Source organism: Piliocolobus tephrosceles, chromosome 2 (assembly GCF_002776525.5).
Source record: "Piliocolobus tephrosceles isolate RC106 chromosome 2, ASM277652v3, whole genome shotgun sequence".
In the NCBI taxonomy this organism is placed as follows: Eukaryota; Metazoa; Chordata; class Mammalia; order Primates; family Cercopithecidae; genus Piliocolobus; species Piliocolobus tephrosceles.
The window spans coordinates 93089755-93112279 of NC_045435.1; the positions used below are offsets into that span (position 1 = coordinate 93089755).

Below are 22525 nucleotides of genomic sequence, written 5' to 3' on the forward strand. Positions count from 1 at the left end.
CCTTCATTCCACCACGTGACAAGCAACATGGAGAATTAGCAATTGGCTACATGTGTCTTAGTCCCCAAGCATTCATCTTGACAGCCATTCATTTCTTGTTTTCATGTCTTCTAAGATCTTTTCATGCCCTCAGACTTTGCCTCTCCTAGTGATTAACAGTCAATCATCATGCAAATAACCTAATGAAAGAGTTTTAGAGGAGTTTTTAAGGGATCCAAGGTTTTCTTACATTTTAACCATATCCTAAGGGATGTTACTTTATTTAGATTAAAGCTGTGTCTAAAAATGCCTATTGGATGTTTATCATGTTTTGATTGATGGGACCACTTGGCACATGTATTATGTCTTTAATATTATATAGATATTCTTTTAGAACCTTATGATAGTGTTTTAAGAAAGATTTTTTTTTTTTATTAAGACAAAAGTGATCTCTTCACACCTGAGTGCTAGAGTTAGAGTACTAGGTGCAGCAGCAGCTGTGGGAACAGGGACTGTCTTCATTGTGCAAAGGCTGCTGGCCACCACTTCCTGCAGGCATCTATGCTTATCACCCCCTGTTGGATTGGAGGTAGCATGACCTGCTCCTCTCTCTTCCACAGAAATGCTGTAAGGAGTTATGAGAGGGATTTTGCTTTTACTTTTGAAGTAAACACATCACATAAACCAAAGACAGAAGCAGTACTGTGTTAATATTGTTATTGCATTAGTTAATCTGGAGGGTCCTACTGTAAACTATGTTACTGATGATAGTCTCTCTTAAACTAAATTTTGATTTGTTTGGCTAATGGTTCAATGGCTATTACAGCCCCAGTACCTTGACAAGAGATCATTCAGAACTCTTGAAGGAAGGAATCTGGCTTAGTTTTTTGTTTTCTTTAAATAGGCCCACATGGCATCATGGTTTCCTTTGAAGGTAAGTCTCCTTCCTAGTAATTACATTCTTAACTGACATGAGAAGTTTGAAGGATTTAAAAAAAAAAAAAAAAAAAAAAAAAAAAAAAAAAACACCTAAAAGCAAACCTCTGTTTTTAGAAGCTGAAACCAGAACCATGGCTTTGGCACTGATAAACAGAAGATCAGTAATTTAGGACCTGCAACTTTGTATTCTCTCCAAGTCTTCAGTTCACAGTCCTATTTTTAGAAACTGGTTTTTATGCCTGCCTGAAAAGTCTTCTACAGTAGAATGGAGTCATTTTTTTTAAAACAGAATTTAGAAATAAATAATTTATATGCTATAAGTCAATTCAGTTAAAAAACTTCATGTAGTAATTTACAAGGGTAGTAATAGGAAGAAGGAATCAGCTGTAGCCTGTACATCCCCAAATAAGGACTAAGAATCAGAACAGTCGTGTGCGATCAACTTTAACTCTTGCAAGCTGAAGAAAAATCCACTGAACCATGTTAGAATTAAAATATTAAAAAATGGATTTGCCAGGACCAGAGACTGAATAACTTAAACCACATGTCTTTTTACCCTAGTTACTGATACTTTGAGTATATACCTTTTTACAATCATGAAGGATAATTTTATCACAAACCTAGCTTTTAAAAACTTTTATCCTTGTATAACTTATGAAAATATAATTGTGGGGAGAACTATATATGAAGAATCTTTTTTTTTTTTCAGACTTTTCCTATTGTTAGTACCAGATATCTCTTTATTATCTTTTTCTTTTTCATTTCTAAGAAGTTGGGTTTACTTTTAAATTATTCTGAAGATTTTATGATGGGAACCTGTCCTAAGAATACATTGTCTTTATGTAGTGTTACTACACTGAAAACTTTGTGTTTCTGTTCCACACTGCAGATGTTTATTTGCCAGTCCTCAATAAGGGGTCTTATGCTTTTATCACCTGTCTCTGGTAACAGGTAGATAGGAGATAAGGGAGGTAGCCCTCTGAAGACTTGAGCTGATAAACCTTAAAGAGCTCAAAGCTTATCAGTGGATGAAAACAGCAAAGCATCCTTTCTTAATGCAAATTTTATCTTTTTTTTTTTTTTTTTTTTTTTTTTTTGAGATGAGCTCTTGCTCTGTTGCCCAGGCTGGACTGCAGTGGCACTATCATAGCTCACTGTAGCCTTGAACTCCTGGACTCTAGTCATCCTCCCACCTCAGCCTCCTGAGTAGCTAGGACTACAGGCACACACCACCATGGCCAGCTCATTTTTAGTTTTTTTGTAGAGATGGAGGTCTTGTAATGGTGCCCGGGCTGGTTTTGAACTCCTGACCTCAGGCAATCCTCCACCTCAGCCTCCTAAAGTGCTGGAATTGTGGGTGTGAACCACTGTGCCTGGCCAAATTTCATTTTATAAGCAACCGTATTCTTAGTAACAGACTGTATTAGGAACTCATGTGGAAAATATTCCATCTCCCCAAATATGGCACAAGGCATTGTATTTGAGTTCTCCATATCTACAGAACACACTTCCTCTTGAAGACCTGAAGACACTCTTCTCCATCCACTGAGTCATTCTAATTACTGTGGATGAGAGAATTCCAAATTTTCATTTAATATTGCTGGGAGATACTGTCTTTGGTTAAATTCATTTGTCTCTTCCAGATATGTGCATGAGTGTTCAAACCATACTAGTCAAATGACTGCTAGAAGTAGGAAGTCTTAATTTGATTTTGTTATTTGCTATTTGTGAGTGTAAGCTTTTGTTATCAGATTAGAAGAGATGAAATGGATTGAAAATACTCTGTATCAACAAGAATGAAAAGAACTGAACATTTTCTTATCTTTGCTGTAGTGGAAGGACAGATTGGTAAATTTTTTCTAGAGACAATTTTATAATATGTGTCAAATATTACAATACATATGCCCTTGGACCTAGCAGTTCCCCCTCTAAGTACTAAAGAAATAGTAGACAGGTAGGGAATGGTATTTGTACACATGTTAGCATTATTTACAATAGCAAAAAAAGGGAAACAAATGTTTTTAAATAGAGGATTAGTTGAATTACAGCTTTTCATACAAGGGAATATTACGGTACTATTAAAAGGACATTTCATGTTCTATTGGCATCAAAAAAATTCACTGTATACTACTACATGAGAAGAGATTACAAAACACCGTAATGTGTATAAAATGATTTTATTTTTGTTCTTAAAATATATATGGATATATTTTTATGTCTGGTTATACACTACATTGCTTTTTTTTTTTTTTTTTTGAGGCGGAGTCTCGCTTTGTCGCCCGGACTGGAGTGCAGTGGCTGGATCTCAGCTCACTGCAAGCTCCGCCTCCTGGGTTTATGCCATTCTCCTGCCTCAGCCTCCCGAGTAGCTGGGACTACAGGCGCCCGCCACCTTGCCCGGCTAGTTTTTGTATTTTTTAGTAGAGACGGGGTTTCACCATGTTAGCCAGGATGGTCTCGATCTCCTGACCACGTGATCCGCCCGTCTCGGCCTCCCAAAGTGCTGGGATTATAGGCTTGAGCCACCGCGCCTGGCCACTACATTGCTTTTTACAGTGGTTGTTTTCAAGGGGAAGGAGAGACTAACAGGGGCCTCTCATAGTCTAATTTGTACACTTCTGTATGGTGTAAAATGTTATATTTTCTTGTTTTGCTTCATAGTCAAAGAGAATAGTAAAGATATTTACATTCTGAAAAAGGAAAGAATATACAGGTTTGGAGTAGGCAGTATGACATTGACCTTTGCGTTGTACTTCTCTGTGGAGTGTCCTTACAGTATTTGCTGAAGCGTATCATGCACAATCTCCAGTCCATTTCATGCAGTTTGGCACATTTTCCCTGTGCAGTGAGAAGATTGCTCACGTCTGGCATCGTGATTCAGGTGTTTCCACTGCATGACAATGAAGCCCTGAAGAAGCTTGAGGACACCTGGTACACTCGGTTTGCTTTAAAGTATCAGCCCATAGGTATGTGTCAGTACTTGTTCTCTTAAAGAAGAGGAAGGCCTCCAATGAAAAGTTATGATCCAGCAGTGGAGTCAGCTCCCTTGGGCAGATATTTAGTGCTCTACTAGGCAGGGATCACCAGCTGCATATGGGAAAACATTTTGTGGGGGAAATAAGGTGGGTTAGATGACCTCTTTATTCTTTTTTTTAAACTTTCTTTTTTTTTTGAGAAAAGTTCTCACTATGTCACAGGCTGGAGTGCAGTGGTATGATCACAGCTCACTGCAGCCTTGACCTTCCAGACTTAATCAATCCTCCCATCTCAGCCTTGTGAGTAGCTGAGATCACAGGTGTGCACCACCATCTCCAGCTAATTTTTTGTATTTTTTGTAAAGACGGGGTTTTGCCATGTTGCTCAGGCTGGTCTTGAACTCATGCTTAGGCAATCCCTGTACCTTGGCCTCCCAAAGTGCTGGGATTATGGGCGTGAGCTACTGTGCCTGGCATTTTTTGATGTTCTAATACTACTTTAGATCATCTGAATCATAGGCTTTCACTACCCTTCACCAACAATACAGACAGTTCAGAGTGGCCTTCCTGCATATGTGTCAGAGTTGGAATCAAACAAGTTTTTTTGTTTGCTTGTTTGTTTTGAGATGGAGTTTCACTCTTGTTGCCTAGGCTAGAGTGCAATGGTGCAATCTCAGCTCACTGCAACTTCTGCCTCCCAGGTTCAAGCAATTCTCCTGCCTTAGCCTGCTGCGTAGCTGGGAGTATAGGCATGTGCCACCACACCTCGCTAATTTTTTGTATTTTTATTAGAGATGGGGTTTCACCATGTTGGCCAGGCTGGTTTCGAACTCCTGACCTTAGGTGATCCACCAGCCTCAGCCTCCCAAAGTGCTGGGATTACAGGTGTGAGCCACCGTGCCTGGCCTCAAACAAGTTTTAATAAGAATTTAGTTTGACTATGAATGACTATTTTGTATTTGAAAATTTCTATTTTTGAGGAGCCAGTTATTTAGAATGAACCAAGCTATGCCACACTTAGGGCAACTAGCAGGCCAAGCATCTTTGAGGTGATTTGTGATTACCTTGGCATGAATTACTGGATCTGTCCATTTTCTTTGAATATAATTATAAGAATAATTATTTATTTGGTATGTGCTGGGCATTATTTAAAATTTTGTCAATATGGATGTTCAAGTATTTTAGTCTGGTTATGTTTTTTAAGCATGATAATTAAATTTAAGCTCGTAGATTTCACCTTTGCATTACTATCATTTTTTTTTCTTTAAAGGATATTTTTCTTTTGATTTTGTTTAATGGTATCCTTCTAAAATAATTTTCTTTCTGTTTTCTGTTTCTGAAAACAACTATTATATAATGCTTTACCAAACAAAAATTGTTTTTAAGATCAAACTCTGAAATTACATTTTGAATTTTGTTTGTATTCTCTGAAAGGAAAAGTTCTGTTTTTGTTAATTCTGGGTCATACAATAGTCATTTTATGTTATACTTATAACTCTTTAACTTTGTATTGGCATTTAAGTGGGAGGGAATTTGAATATTGCCTCTAGGACTTGTAAAGTGACTGTATCTGTTAGCTACTTTTTTAATTTTTTATTCTTTTTTGAGATGGAATCTCGCTCTGTGGCCCATGCCGGAGTGCAGTGGTGCAATCTCACCTCACTGCAATCTCCGCTTCCCGGGTTCAAGCGATTCTCCTGTCTTAGCCTCCTGAGTAGCTGGGACTACAGGTACACATCAGCATGCCCGGCTAATTTTTGTATTTTTGGTAGAGACGGGGTTACACCATGTTGGCCAGGCTGGTCTCGAACTCCTGACCTCAGGTGATCTGCCTGCATTGGCCTCCCAAAGTGTTGGGATTACAGGTGTGAACCACTGCTCCCAGCCTCTATTAGCTACTTCTTAGAAAATAAAGGGAGAAAGTCGATGGTGAAGGCTAGGCATGGGGTGGTAGTGGATTTGGGGTCTCTGGGGACTGAGACTGGTGATAGCATCTGGGATACAGGCGAATCTTGAGGCTCCTTGAGATTGAAAGGGGAAAGTCATCTGCTGTGAGCCAAGTGTCATGAGCACCTTTTTTTTTTTTTTTCTTTAAAAGATCGGATGTTCTTTAACCTGATTTAAATTTGAGGTGACATCATACCTACTGTTTTCATTTACTCCTGGGTTAGGGGGAAGAATTAAGGATAGGAGAAAATCAGTTCATTCTAACTCACCTTTATAGACTACTCAAATTATCTTAAGAAAAATATGTTAACTGTGTGTTATTAACTAAGAAATAATAATGCCCACTGCCACACTTCCTCTCACCTGCTGCTTCCCACCCTAGTCCTGGTGCAGGATGCTCTTACGATCCAAGCACTCCCCATGTGGATGAGGCTGGCAAAGGATGCAGTGTTGGTGACCTCTCTAGAGTCAGTTAGCTTGTGTCACGTTCACAGAACATTAGCAGTCATGTTGCTTGGACCTTCTTCCCAGTGCGTATATGAAAGTGTTGATAAATGTGTTCCATGGCTGTTCTGGGAGTTCATGTGTAGAATCCTGTTTTGTGCTTTTGAATAATTTTTCTTTAGTGTATTGAAAAATTTGCCATGATACATTGATGAAAGTTTATCTTTGGGTAGGGAAGAGCAGAATTTTGTGGATGGGGAGTCTTCTTCGAAAAGAACATTTACAACACCAAAGTGGGAGAAAAGTGGGGAGCATAAATTAAACCCCCAAATTAATGTTCAGTGGCCATGGCTGAACTTAAATTAGGACCTTGGAGATTTTGGGTAAGCTACAAGATGAGTTTTCCTTTGGGAAGAAGGTATCTACCAGGTGAGGGGAAACAGAGTCCAGGTGCTTGCAGAGCAGGCCCTGCAGCTAAGGCCTGGGTGCTTACCTGGGGGAAATGTTGGACCTACCATGCAGACAAGCAGGGTCTTTGTACTGCATGGAGGCTGGATTTACCACCACATGCTGATTGGGAAGTGAGGGTTAAATGATCCCCACTTAACTAAAAAATGAATAAGTGTACTTGAATGATTTTTTAAAGTCTTTGGTAGTCTATACTTATGTTCTTTCTTTCTTTCTTTCCGCTATAGACAGTATTCGTGGCTACTTCGGGGAAACAATTGCTCTGTACTTTGGATTTTTGGAATATTTCACTTTTGCATTAATCCCCATGGCTGTCATTGGGTTACCTTACTACTTGTTTGTGTGGGAAGACTATGACAAGTATGTGATCTTTGCCTCATTCAACCTAATCTGGTCCACGGTGATTCTGGAAGTGTGGAAGCGTGGCTGTGCCGACATGACCTACAGGTGGGGGACATTGCTCATGAAGAGAAAGTTTGAGGAGCCCCGGCCGGGATTTCATGGTGTCTTGGGTATCAATCCCATCACTGGGAAAGAGGAGCCTCTGTACCCCAGCTACAAGAGACAGTTGCGCATTTACCTGGTCTCCCTGCCATTTGTATGCCTCTGCCTCTATTTCTCACTGTATGTCATGATGATTTACTTCGACTTGGAGGTTTGGGCCTTGGGTCTACATGAGAACAGCGGGTCTGAGTGGACCAGTGTCCTGTTGTATGTGCCCAGCATCATCTATGCCATTGTGATTGAGATCATGAATCGTCTCTATCGATATGCTGCCGAGTTTTTAACTTCATGGGGTAAGACTTGAGGCTTTATATTCACGTCTTACTTGCCTGTAAGAAATGTTGCCTAGATCGTGGGATTCATATAACTGCTACCTTACAGAGAAAATAGACGTTGCTTTTGGCTCATTATAGAGACATAAGGAAAAATTCATCAGCTTTGTGAACACTGATGATCTCCATGCCATGGTTATCATAACTCTCATTTATTGAGTGTTAATTACTATGTTCTAGGTATCCTGCTAAGCCCTTTATTCATGGTATCTCACCATCACCTTCTCAAGGGTACCGTGAAGTAGAAGTTATTTCACCCTTTTATGGATAAAGATAACTGATGCTTAATGAGGTTCAGACAGCAAATAATGGAGCTAGACTAATTCAGACCTATCTGTCCAAAACTTGTGCTCCTAATACTATGACATTGTGTTTCATGCCGAGGGTAAAATAGATTGAAATTGTTTCACTGGCTAGAGCCACAGAAGAAAGAAAAAATTGTCTTCATGATACTCAGCTAAATCAACTGTGACCACTTTCCTAAAATGGAGTATCTAGTTGGTGTGAGGCACTGAGGACTGCTGTTGAACTCGTTGAAGGCAGGTGTTTATGGATGTATCTGTGGTAAAAAGGAACTTGGTTATAAGTTGAAAATGGTCTTGATAGGCCATTCTCTCTTTATTTATTCATTCAAACCAATGAACAAATTCACTATATTATTCCCTAGGAAGAAGTCTAGGCCTTAACTTTATGGGCCATAAAGATGTTTTAGGGGCCAGACATGGTGGCTCACACCTGTAATCCCAGCACTTTGGGAGGCTGAGGCGGGTGGATCACAAGTTCAGGATTTTGAGAGCAGCCTGGCCAATATGGTGAAACCCCGTCTCTACTAAAAATACAAAACTTGGTGTGGTAGCGGGCACCTGTAGTCCCAGCTACTTGGGAGGCTGAGGCAGGAGAATCGCTTGAACCCGGGAGGCGGAGGTTGCAGTGAGCCGAGATTGCCCCACTGCACTCCAGCTTGGCCCACTGCACTCCAGCCTGGGCGACAGAGCAAGCCTCCGTCTCAAAGAAAAAAGATGTTTTAAATTATTTTTATTAGTTGTATAGCAATATCAGCTGCCATTTATCAAGTACTTTCCTTATGCTAATACTAGGCTAAAGTTTTATATTAGATCCTGAGAGTGACCCTGGGAGGAAGATGGTCAGCCTTGTTTTGAGGGAATAAGGCTAAGTATCAGGAGGTTAAGTAACTTACTCAAGGTTAGGCAGTGGCTGAGTAGCTGAGTTGGCGTTCAGATCCAGGTCAGTCCAACACTCTATGTGTAAGATGACATTTCTCTTCAGAACCTTCCTTTTTGTCATTTTATCTTGCTCTTTTGGGATCTATGCAGTGTTAGCTTTTCTAGATTAAGATAGAAATTTGAGTTTCCTTTCAAGTTAACCCTTGTAAGCCACGTGAAACTTTACTTACAGAATCAGAAAACTTTATTTATTGCCCTCTTCTTTAGCGGTTACTATTAGTTTTCACTATTTCTTCTTATACAGGGTCTTCGGGTGGCTGTCTGTAGGATTGTTTGCCAGCACTTCCCAAATTTCATTGTAGCAGTAATTTAAAAAATTATTTCAGACTACAATGCTATTGCAGTACCCTGAAAAATGTGTCCTTGTTTGATGCTCTTGGTGGTAAGACATAGCTGTGATTGACAGCCTAGATCGTTTACTGACTGAGGCTCTGATGTTGGACATCTCTTCCCTCAGTGCAACTCACTTGACCTCATAACAGTGCTTTCATGTTGTTTTCTTACTGAGAAGTTACCTCTGTGTTTTAATGTTTTAGAGAATCATAGATTGGAATCTGCCTATCAGAACCATCTAATTCTGAAAGTTTTAGTGGTAAGTACAGCATTTATATACAAATCCATGTAATGAAACTGATATATGCTACATGATATATAGGGATACGAATATGAAGAATTGCTTCTAAGTTATCAATTAACATATTTTGTGCAAATAGGCAAGGATTGATTAATAAATATGTTTACCTCTGTGTTCAGTAGTCTTGTTACAAATGTGCATGTGATATAAGACTTCAAAATATGGGAGTTGTATTATAGCCAATTTCCAGTTATTTAAAAACTAGACCGGATGCAGTGGTTCATACCTGTAATCCCAGCACTTAGGGAGGCCTATGCTGGTGGATCATGAGTTCGAGACCAGCCTGGCCAACATAGTGAGACCCTGTGTCTACTAAAAACAGAAAAATTACCTGGGCATGATGGCGCAGGCCTGTAATCCCAGCTACTCGGGAAGCTGAGGCATGACAATTGCTTGAACCCAGGAGGTGGAGGTTGCAGTGAGCCAAGATGGTGCCGCTGCACTCTAGCTTGGGTGACGGAGCGAGACTCTGTCTCAAATAAATAAATAAATAAACAAACAAATAAATAAATAAATAAATAAAATAAAAAAAACTAACGGGCCAGACACGGTAGCACATGCCTGTAATCCCAGCACTTTGGGAAGCTTGAGGCAGGTGGATCACTTGAGGCCGGGAGTTTGAGACCAGCCTGGCTAACACAGTGAAAACCTGTCTCTACCATAAAACACACAAAAAATTTGCCGGCTGTGGTGGCACCTGTAATCCCAGCTACTGGGGTGGCTGAGGCAGGAGAATTGCTTGAACCTAGGAGGCAGAGGTGGCAGTGAGCCGAGATTGCACCACTGTACTGCATCCTGGGTGACTGAGCAAGACCTTGTCTCAAAAAACAACAACAAAATAACCACTTTCTAGACATGTTTCTGTTCTTTTCCTTTTGGTGATTTCTTTGAATGTTTTGCTATTCAGCAATCGTTCCTGGCACCACAACCTGTTTAGTGATGGAACATTACATTTAAAAAAGGGTTTTTTTGGGTTAAATTTCCAAAGCTCAAAAGGTTCCCAGCATGTTTTGACAGGTGGGAGGAAAGAGACAGAGAGAAAGCAGTATGTAACCTGCTTGCTGTTTGTGTAAAAGCTGACATGTCATGCCTCTTTCCATAATAAAGAAGTACCAGCTTGAAAACACCTCATTTATCAGGGGTTTACCTCAGTCATCTGTAACATAAGTGAGAATCAAGAAAGGTGCATGAAGAATCCTCTGAACTTTCAACTGGAATTGATTGAACACAGTCCATGTACTTTACTCCCAAGAGAAGGATCCAGGCCCTCTTTTAGAATCTCTGTTCTAGCCGTAGAAATCATTCTGAGAAGTTTATCTATCTGGTTTTTCGGTCCTTGAAAAATCAGAAACCACCATCATGAGGTGTTTAGATTTCTGGAAGTAGGCAAACCTACAGAGGAAGAACAGGTAAGGAAATGAAAACCTGTCATAAGAGATAAGAATTCAACAATTCCTTTTCAATCTTAAGGGGATGGTGTTTCTTAGCCTTCCCAGGCTTTTGCTTTTCAACTTCTGCTCTAACTTAGCACCCCTGTCCTGTGCTTATCTTACTGCTCACTTTCTAGAACGACTCCCCATCTCTGCAGTAATTAAGCACTCACACCTGTACACATAGCAGCCTTTGTCTAAGTGATGCTACTGGGTTGGAATAGTCAGCATGGGGGCTGGGAGGCAGAAAGGAAACCCACTGGTGCCAGGGGTAAGCTATAGGTTCTTGAGCAGGGAACTCCTGGAAGAGATGGCACTTTTTGTGGGAGGATCCCCTTAATTGGTACTTCCCTTCACCCAGCCTGCTTCTGTGTATCTGGCAGGGCAAGGGAGTTCATGCTCATGGTGACAAAGATGCTTCCCAGGCCAGACTGGTTGTTATAGCCTCCCAGTTACCTGCTGTCTCTCTGTAATAGAGAGAATCTCAGGTCCATAGTCATGAAGAGGCCTCTTGTATTAGGCCCTTGTGGCAGGGGCCCCCTTGCCAGTGTCACCCAGGTGCCCCACTTACTTTTGATGGGTTTTCCAGGCATGGGCTTGCTGTGATGGGGTCTTTCTTGCCAGTGCTTGCCTGGCCATCCTGGGATCTCTCTGTGGAGCAGGGGAGTCTCAGGCCCAGCAAGGAAGAAGAGCACTTCCCCAGGAAACGTATTGTTAGTGAGGGGGTCCTCATTGATTTCTCCTTGCCGGTTTAGCAGGGCTCCCCTGGCACTGACAGAATTCCTATTCAAATGTGGGAGAAATGAGCCTGCTTGGGCTACCTGGGTTGGTAGGTTGGGGTTGGGAAATGCCAGGCCTTGGTCTCCTCCTTCTGTTGGGTGGGGGAACTTAAGGTGTGCATGTGCTGTGTTGTTCCTTCAGCTCTGGGTTCCTAAACCATCTCATCTTCCTTTAAGCACCTTTCACAGTTCTCCTTTGGTTGCCTTGTTTGTTATTTCCAGAGTTTGTTTATTTAATAAGGAGACATGGGGAGAAACAAGTCTTCTCTATTGCATTTAGACTGGAAGTCTCTCATTACATTTTTAAATGCTACATTACAGTTGTAATAAAGTACTCTAAAGCAGTGTTTAACACTTATCTTTTTTTTTTTTTTTTGGCAGTTCAACTTTCTCAATTGCTTTGCCTCACTCTTCTACATTGCCTTTGTCCTGAAAGATATGAAGCTTTTGCGCCAGGTAAGTGTGAATAACAGAAAAATACCAATTTTTTAGGTCATGGAGGTGGTTTTCTATCTTTAGATGCTGTAATTGGCTTCAAATTATTTTTACAAATAAAACTCTTTTAAATTTTGTATATTTTTAAGCAAATTCTAAATAAAAAGTTATTAGGAATCACATTGTGTATTATGCTCAGCTGAAATGAGTTGAACCTAACCAACCTGACAAATTAATAGTATAGGGCAGTAAAATCAATTATATAGTTCACCTCAAAGCTTGTAAGCAACTCTAACAGCAAAAATGTAGTATTCATTAATCGAACTGTTTTGTGTGCCTTGGGTGGGGATGATTGGTGTAACCCTAGGTCTCGCAAATTTAATTTTTAAATTAATAAGTTGTTAAACTTTAGAGACCAGTGGATCCTATACAGTGCTGTATCTTTTCTAAAGTGTCTGAATTTATTTTGGTGTGTTGTCATTTCTGGATCACATAATACCAATGAATAATAAATTAAGAACTAATTATTGATTCTAAATTCTCCTTTTTATATTTGAACCAGTTATAAGTAAATGGCTGTTTTTTTCCCAGTTTTAATATTCTGAGATTGTTGGTGAGCAGTCTCAAAGCCTAGACTCCACTTGTTAAAAATTATTTTTCAAATAGAGAAAGTTTAAAGTAATACATTTGGAATTGATGAGTTGGATGTACATGTAATAGTGGTCCCATGTAATAGTGTATTAGTCGAATGTGACTTCTCATTTCTTCTGCTTTAGAGAGTCTCCTTTATTTAGCAGAAAATAGGGGAATGGAGGAGGACTGCTTAAAAAAACAGTTGTAATACCGCAAAGGTGGAGTGTGATGAAACACTCATATCTATCTGAGAAAAGTGGAGATTGATATATCTCTGGAAAGCAGCTCTCTTGACAGCATTGCCAAGAACCTTAACTCATCCCTAGTAAATCTTCAGAGAGGAGCAAAGATTCATGCACATAGATATCCAAGCACCAGCATTATAATAGCGAAAATTGGGAGTAATGCTTAATTCAACAGCAGTGTACGGGCCAAGTAAAAAAGAATTTTTAATGACATGGGAAAATGCTCACACATATTAAGTGATAAAAGCAGTAAACAAAGTTGTATCCATATAGGATAATTATAGTTTTATTTTTATATATGATTGGAAAGAAATATCCCAAGAAATAGCAGTGGTTTTGTCATGGTTGTGGAATTATGGGTGGCTCTTTTTTTCTATTTTCTTTTTTTTTAATTAATACATGCCTAGCTGTACATTTTTATGGGGTACATATGCTGTTTTGTTACATTCATAAAATGTGTAATGAAGGCTAGGCATAATGGCTCACGCCTGTAATCCCAGCACTTTAGCAGGCTGAGGCAGGCAGATTGCTTGAGCCCAGGAGTTCAAGACTAACCTGGGCAACGTGGCGAAATCTTGTCTCTGTCAAATATACAAAAAATTAGCTGGGTGTGGTGGCACATGCCTGTAGTCCCAGCTACCTGGGAGGCTGAGGTGGGAGGATCACCTGAGCCTGGGAGCTCCAGGCTGCAGTGAACTGTGATCGCGCCACTGCAAAGTGAGACCTTGTCTCAAAAAAAAAAAGTGTAATGATCAATCAAGGTATTTAGAGTATCTATCACCTCAGGTATTTATCATTTCTATATGTTGGGAGCATACAATACATTATTTACACACCCACCCAGCCTCTGGTAACTGTTGTCCCACTCTATCTCTATGAGATCAACTTTTTTAGCTCCCACATATGAGTGAGAGCCTGTGATATTTGTCTTTCTGTGCCCGGCTTATTTCACTTAACATAATGACCTGCATTTCCATCCGTGTTGCTGCAATTGACAGAATTTCAGTCTTTTTTATGGCCAACTAGTATTCTATTGTGTATATATACCACATTTTCCTTATCTGTTTATCTGTTGATAGACACTGAGGTTGATTCTGTTTCTTTATTATTAAGAATAGTGCTGCAGTAAACATGGGGGTGCAGGTATCCCTTTGATATGCTAATTTTTTTTCCTTTGGAGAAATACCCAATAGTTGGAATGCTGGATTCTATGGTTGTTCTATTTTCAGTTTTTTTTTTTAGATGTCTAAAAAAAAAAAAAAACTCTCTCTATACTCTTTTATATAATGTCTGTATTAATTTCCATTCCCACCACCAACAGTGTTTAAGAGTTCCCTTTGTTACACATTCTTGTCAGCATCTGGATTTTTTGGGTCTTTTAATAATAGCTATTCTAGTTGGAGTAGGATGATATCTCATTGTGGCTTTGATTTCCATTTCCCTGATGATGAGTGGTGCTGAGCATTTTTTCATATACCTGTGGCTATGTATATGTCTTCTTTAGAGAAATGTGTATTCATGTCTTTTGCCTACTTTTTAATGGGATTCTTTGTATTTTTGCCATTGTTTGAGTTCCTTGTATATTCTGGTATTCTAGGTATTAGTTCCTTATCAGATGCATAGTTTGCAGATCTTTTCTCCCATTCAACGATTGTCTCTTCACTGTGTTGTTTCCTTTGCTGTACAGGAGCTTTTTTCTTTAATGTAGTCACAGTTGTCTATTTTTGGTTTTATTGCCTGTGCTTTTGGAGTCCTAGCCATAAAATCTTTGCTTAGACCAATGTCCTATAGTATTTCCCCTATGTTTTCTTCTAGTAGTTTTATAGTTTCAGGTTTTATGTTTAGATCTTTAATCCATTTTGAGTTGACTTTTGTCTGTGGTGATAGAGAGGGGTCTAGTTTCGTTCTTCTGCGTATAGATACCTGGTTTTCTCAGCACCATTTATTGAAGAGGGTATTTTTTTCTCCAATATACATTTTTTTTGAGATGGAGTCTCACTCTGTTGCCCAGGCTGGAGTGCAGTGGTGCAATCTTGGCTCACTGCAGCCTCCAAGGTTCAAGAGTTTCTCGTGCCTCAGCCTCCCAAGTAGCTGGGATTACAGACGTTCGCTGCCACGTCCAGCTGATTTTTGTATTTTTAGTAGAGACGGGGTTTCACCATGTCAGCCAGGCTGGTCTCAAACTTCCTTTTTTTATTTTTTCTTTGAGACAGGGCCTCGCTCTGCCGCCCAAGCTGGAGTGCAGTGGCGCAATCTTGGCCCACTGCAAGCTCTGCCTCCCAGGTTCATGCAATTCTTCTGCCTCAGCCTCCCAAGTAGCTGGGACTACAGGCGCTCACCACCATACCTGGCTAATTTTTTGTATTTTTAGTAGTAGAGATGGGGTTTCACTGTGTTAGCCAGAATGGTCTCAATCTCCTGACCTCATGATCCACCTGCCTTGGCCTCCCAAAGTGCTGGGATTACAGGCATGAGCCACTGTGCCGGGCCTCAAACTTTCAATCTCAGGTGATCTGCCCGCCTCGGCCTCTCAAAGTACTGGGATTACAGGTATGAGCCACTGCACCCCGCCTCAATATACATTCTTAGTGCCTTTATAGAAAATCAGTTGACTGTAAATATGTGGATTAATTATTTTTTCTGTTTTTTTGTAGTGAGGGGGTATGTATTAGTGGCATACTTTAAATTCTTTAAAAAAGAATTTAGTCAAACTGTTTTTTTCCATAGTTGGCAACATCATTTAGATTTACACGTTGCAGTCAGGATGAAATGTTGAAGAACACAACTGCAAGTTAATTCATTTTCGTAATGATTCTTTTTTTAAAGTTTTAGAATTGACAAATAATTGTACATATTCATGAAGTACATGGTGATGTTTTCATACATAAAATGTATCACAATCAGATCAGGGTATTTAGCATATCCATCCTCTCAAACATTTTTTATTTCCTTGTATTGGGACTGTTTAATTGACCAGTTTGTTTCTTATTATAACGTTATTTGTATTATAATCTTATTTATCTTTTAATCTTGGTCTTTCATGTGAAAAACCATAAATTGGGAATACCATTCTAACACCTAGCTTTTCTAATACTAGTTTTTATAACACAATAGTATGCTATTTATTGAAGATTCCATTTTATTTGTTGCATAATTGTATTTATGTTATAGGTGCTATAGTTTTATTAATTTATAATTTTTATATATTTATATATAATTTATATAAATGCTGTATTTTATTAAGCTATATTCCCAAAATATGATTTGTGTGCTTCTCTTTAGAGCTTGGCTACTCTCCTGATTACCTCCCAGATCCTCAACCAAATTGTGGAATCTCTTCTTCCTTATTGGCTCCAAAGGAAGCATGGTGTGCGGGTGAAGAGGAAGATGCAGGCTTTAAAGGCAGACATTGATGCTACATTGTATGAACAAGTCATCCTGGAAAAAGAAATGGGAACTTATTTGGTAAGTTGAAATATTGCTGAATTAAACATTTACTGAAAGTGAATAGTAGCCATGCACCGAGTTCAACAAACGTTACACATTCATGATCTCAGATGTGGCTATTCTAGAAATGCTTTCTAGTCAGTCTCCTCATCATGAACCACTTTAAAGTGAAAAGGATAGAATTGTGCATTGAAGCACTGCTGTCTGAAATCTAAAGTTACGCCTAATGACACCAAAGGGCAAATTTGGAGAATTACATGACTACTTTGCTTTGCGGAGAGCAGGGTAGAAATAGTTGCCCCAGAGATGACAGAACGGGAGAGATGGTCCCTGAAGAGGTAGTAGCATTGCTCACTCTTGACACTTCAAACTCATGGAAAATGATGGCCGCACAAGCAAAAGATAGAGGCCCATTGATGAACAATAGAATGCCAATCTGAAGATTGAATTTTAGTTTACGTTACTGCTATTGTATAAATATACAACAGTTCCTTTAAGACAGAGACTTTCTGAATTATTTTTAGGAACTACAAGCAGATCATTAGAGATTTACACTTTTAATATTTGAAAGAAAGGTCTAGCTCATAAAATCTAACTATGTGTTCAACCAACTTTTATTGAGCTCTGACTACATTCACTGTTTCTGTATTTCACATTTTTTAAGGCCATTGTTTCTTAACATCCTGCACCTTCCTTGTTGCTACAGTATTCCTTCTGGTGAAATAGATCCTTCAGCGGGTCATTTACTAAAAGCCCATTATTGTGAAACTTTCATAGTCTTGTTTTTCATCTTGAATGAGTTTATCTCCTGATTATTGAGTATCTTGACTGACTTTCATAATTTTTCTCACGTGCTTAGGAATTTCAGTTTGTATATTCATGTTGAGTAGGACTTTGTCCTTTTCTCTCTGCTCACTTCTGCCTTATTTTTTGCAGTTGCCCTACTGAGCCTCCAAGCCCCTCATCCAGAACCAGGTGTTTGTAGCCCAGAGCTCCCATCTTGTGGTGTTGATGAGGATTTTATAGATCTGGTCACAGAGCCAGTAGGTAGCATGCTGTTGGATAGCTGTAGTTAGTTACCAGGCAGCAGTTGTGGCTTTTTTAAAGCCTCCTTTGAAGGGCAGGGAGCATGGTCCCAACCCCTGGTTTTGCTCAGCAAGCTTGGTTCCAGTTACACTCCAGGGGAGAGGGTGCTCTTGGTCCTCCTCCTGATAGGATACAGATCCTAGCCCCTTCTATCATTGCTGTGTTTGAGGGAGATTATTCAAAGTATAAACACATAGTACACTTTGAACAGTAACATTGTTTATATTTATATATGAAGCATAGAGAAAAGACACACACCTACTCTCTCTCCAGAGGAAGAATTAAAGAGAAAGAGCACGTGGGCATAAGTGTGGAGCTGTCCTTCCTGGATTGATTGAGTGCTAGCTTACTATGGGATAAAAGTTAAATTATATCATTTTACTGTAGGATAAAAGTTCCCATTATGTCAAGATCCTATCCTTGCCTATGCTTGGGGGTGGTATTCTTGGCCACATTTATTTTCCTTTCTTCACTCTCTTATAGAAACTGCACCAGCAGTCCGTCCCCAGTACTCTCATTCCATCCCCCCTCGTCTTTGGAGGCCTCCTGTCACCAGCCGTCACCTGGTACTCTTGTATCTCCTTCTTCTCCTTCTAACTGCTCCACCAAGTCAGCAACTTGCCCATTTTGAACTAAGCAAACTCTTCACATCTTCTGCTATTTTTGTCCTGTCTTTCCCTCCCCTCACAGTTTTCTGCAGTAATTCTCCATATTGTTGTCTCTAGTTTCCTACTTCTCTTTCTATAATCAATTAGAATCTGCTTTCAGCTCTTCTTTTTCTCCAAAATTGTTTGGGCAAACAACATTATCTCCCGAAGTACCCAAAACACAATTCATAATCTTCTCAAGATGGGTTTCTCCTGCTTTGCCCCTGACTCAATGAATGGTTTTTAGTATAGTCCTCATCTGAGCAATTCTAATTTATCTAAGAACTGTATGCCAGTGATGGGACACTGCCAAAATCTCAGATCTTACCTCTTTTGACATTTCAAGGTATCTGACAAAACCTTTATGAAGGAAGGTGAGGGAGGCATGGCTATTCCCATGTCAAAAAGAAGCGAATGAAGCTCTATGTCATTAATCATTTGGTGACTAAATCAGAAAGAAGGTTCAAGACTTTGCCTTGCCAATTCAGAATATTTCCGTTATACACCACAGGGTCTCTGATGTGAAGTAAAGGAAATAATATATTGATTTCTCTCAGGCCCTGGGTCTGTGAGTGAACTCTAGGCTTTACAGTGCCACTCCTTTTTGGGCCTGCAGAGTTCTGCATGATCTGGCCATTTCCCACTCCTAATCTCTTATAGGTTTCTTTTTCACTATCTCCACTGGAGTGACATTGGATATTTGCCATTTCAGTTCTTTCCATGTATTTGGAGGTGGGGATACTTTTGGGTGACATTTATTGTGGATGATTGTTTCCTATGCATGAATACTTTCTTCTGGGTTCATTTTTCTCCTAATTGAAATCAATAAATTTAGAATTGTATTTTCTGTAATCTCATCCTGACTGTTATATATGAGTCTAAAATAATGTTACCAAGCTTTGGGAAAAAGCAATTTGGCTGAAACTTTAAAAACATTATTATAAGAGTAATACTTTCTCACTCACTATAGAAAACTTAGAAAATGCGGATAGAGTCTATATATAAAAAGAAATTCTCTGTAATATTCCCACCCATGGTAATCCCCTGGGTCTCCTGACTGCTGCTCCACCAGCCCAGGACTAAGGCTGTGTTGCTTCCTAGATCTTCACTGTCCTCTGCTGTCCTTTTCCTGTGAACTGCCCGCTCATGTCCAACTGCATAGCTGGGTGAGGCTGAATTTTCATGACGACTGTTCCAAGTAGAACATCATATTGCTGCACAATAAATGAACTGCCTTCTACTAAATGATACATTACAAAAGTTTGCAAAAAATGTAAAAAGTGCCAGTCTGCATTAACATTTTTTGAAATGTAATTATTTTTCAAAAGACATTTATGTTAATATGTTATTGTTTAAATGAATTAATGGAATGTCTTTAAAATTTCTCAGTTTTTTTTTTTTTTTCCTTGTGAAACAGGGTCTCACTTTGTCACCCAGGTTGGAGGGCAGTGGTAGCAATAGTGGCTCACTGCAACCTCAACCTCCCAGGCTCAAGCAATCCTTCTACCTCAGCCTCCTGAGTATCTGGGACTATAGGCATGCACCATCATGCCTGGCTTATTTTTGTATTTTTTGTAGAGATGGGCTCTCACTGTGTTGCCCAGGCTGGTCTTGAACTCCTGGATTTAAGCAGTTCTCCCACCTTGGCCTCCCAAAGTGTTGGGATGAGCCACCATGCCTGGCCTAATTTCTCAGTTTTAATTAATAATATAGTAAGCATCAAAGCATCAAGTAGATAAACTCACATAAACAAAATGTCTTTTTTTTTTTTTTTTTTTTTTGAGACAGAGTCTCACTCTGTCGCCCAGGCTGAAGTGCAGCGGCGCGATCTCAGCTCACTGTACCTGGGTACACTGTACCCAGTATGCTCCCGAGTACCTGGGACTACAGGTGCCCGCCACACCCAGCTAATTTGTTGTAGTTTTTAGTAGAGACAGGATTTTACCATGTTAGCCAGGATGGTCTCAATCTCCTGACCTCGTTATCCACCTGCCTCGGCCTCCCAAAGTGCTGGGATTACAGGCGTGAGCCACTGTGCCTGGCCAAACAGAATGTCTTCAATGTCCTCAATAATTTTTAAGAGTTTAGGGCTCTTAAGACCAAAAAAGCTTGAAAATTACAGCTCTAGAGCAACCTCCTTCGCGTTTTTCAAGGAATTGGCTTTTGTAAATCTATTGTTTGGTCTTACTTCTCATAAGATTTGAGTTAAATGATTTTGGAAGTATACCACCAGTGCACCCCATCAGGAGGCATTGACGTCTGGTTGCCCATTTTGTGGGGTCACCTTGTTTGATCATTTGGTTGGCTTGGTAAAAGGCAGACTGCACAGGTGTTTTTTTTTTCTTCATTTTATAATGAATAAGTTATCTGTGGGTCAATACTTTTGAGACTTTCCTTTTGCTTTTTATAAATAGTATCTCTTTAAAAATATAATTTCTAATTGTTTGTTGCTGGCATATGGGAATGCTGTTAATTTTTATATCTTTTACCCACAATTTTGCTGAACTCTCCTGTTATTTCCAAAATATTTTCTATAGATTTTGTTGGATTTTCTACATAGTCAGTAATTTGAGCTATAAATAATAACCATTTTCTTTCTTCGTTCAGTCTTTACCCTTTTCTAATTTCTCAGTTTTAATTAATAATATAGTAAGCATCAAATATTAGTTTTAATTAATAATATAGTAAGGCTTACTAGTACTTACTTACTAGGCTTACTAGTATGTTCAATATAATTTGAATAGAAGTAATTATTACAGGAATCTTTATCTTATTTCTGATTTTTTTTAATCTTCTCACCATTGTGTGTTATGTTTGTTCTGTGTTTTTAGTAAATAACATTTTATCAGTTTAAAACTTCCCAGCTGAGTGTTGATAGCATGGTCCAACAAAAAGAGAGAATAGGGTAGATTGTGTCTTGGTTAATATATTCTTAGTGTGTGTATGTGTTTTCTTTGTTAAATTTTCATTTTTTTCCTTCTTGCTGTTGGATTATGTCCCTGGTTTGCTAAATTTATTGGCTCAAAAGCAGTCAGAAGTGTAAAAGGTACCGATACAATGTTAACGTGTACCTATCATCACTCAGAATCACCCGGAGAGATGGAAACACAGAGTGTGGGGAAACACAGAGTGTGGAGCACACTGCTGTGTTCGGAAAGTTCTCCCTGGGTGCTATACACTAATAACTCCAAGAAGGCCTTTGCATGATTTCCAGAGGCTTCCCAATAGCACACCTGAGAAAAACTGCCTGCACATCTCTGCATAGGCTTGATCTTTACAGCCTGAAACAGTGCAATTTTGAATGCTGAGCATAGGGTATCAGGATTTCTTAAGACCGAATGTGGTAAAAATGGCTCGATTGCTAGGATTTTTACTCTTTCCCAACTCTTGATTTCTTCATCCTTCAGAGAAAGAGATTGATGCAATGTCACTGGGTATATTTAAGAACCATAACTAGATGCTGCAACACAACACAAGGACATACTATCTAGAGCCAAAGGCAACCAACCAAGTTATTTAGAAACTGCTCACCTTTGAATCCCAAGCTGAGCATTTAACCGGCCAGTTCTGAGGTTTATGTGTATAGTGGTACTTTCTGGTGAACCTCGAAAACAGCCAGTGAGACTCAGAATCTGTGGGTTCATACTTGATTCAGATATCCAGAACATCTGGAAGAAGCACCTTTTGCCATTCCCAATACCCTATTGTTGTGTTTGAGATTTTCTATTTAGTAAAATATAAAATAAGAAAAGCTGACTGGAAGTGGACTCTGACTTACACTAACACTGAACCTAATATGCATATTTTAGTGAAAGACTGGTTCAGAGATGCAATAATAATAATGTTTATTAATTTAAAAACATTAATGCTTATGATTGCTATAAAATATTGTGATGAATACTTTTCTTAAACTGAAATTATTATTGCATGTGTGTGGGATGATCATGAAGCCTGAGGGTCAGAAGTTGGAGAAACGCTGGTGTGTGATGGGGAAACTCTTTGAGGTTTTTTTGAATAGTTAGAGGCCACGGCTTTGAAGAGTATTGCAAAAAGATATTCCTATTATATGATATTAAAATAATGCATGCTTGTTTATATTTTCAGGGCACCTTTGATGATTACTTGGAGTTATTCCTGCAGTTTGGTTATGTGAGCCTTTTCTCCTGTGTTTACCCATTAGCAGCTGCCTTTGCTGTGTTAAATAACTTCACTGAAGTCAATTCAGATGCCTTAAAAATGTGCAGGGTCTTCAAGCGTCCATTCTCAGAACCTTCAGCCCATATTGGTGTGTGGCAGGTAATTGTTTCAGAAAATAATTATTCCTTTAAAAAATAAAAATATGAGGTGTTCTGACAGG

General features: G+C 39.3%; 1 protein-coding gene across 2 annotated transcripts in view; it reads left to right on the plus strand.

The window, feature by feature from the left end:
- Positions 1–22525, plus strand: part of ANO10 (anoctamin 10) — a 253672-nt gene that overhangs the window by 34277 nt on the left and 196870 nt on the right. For both annotated transcript variants that reach the window (XM_023231375.1, XM_023231376.1), the window contains exons 5-10: positions 3765–3884; positions 6980–7549; positions 9369–9424; positions 12057–12131; positions 16271–16453; positions 22273–22464. In XM_023231375.1, the coding sequence (XP_023087143.1) occupies positions 3765–3884; positions 6980–7549; positions 9369–9424; positions 12057–12131; positions 16271–16453; positions 22273–22464 (1196 nt within the window). The remainder of the gene's footprint in view (positions 1–3764; positions 3885–6979; positions 7550–9368; positions 9425–12056; positions 12132–16270; positions 16454–22272; positions 22465–22525) is intronic.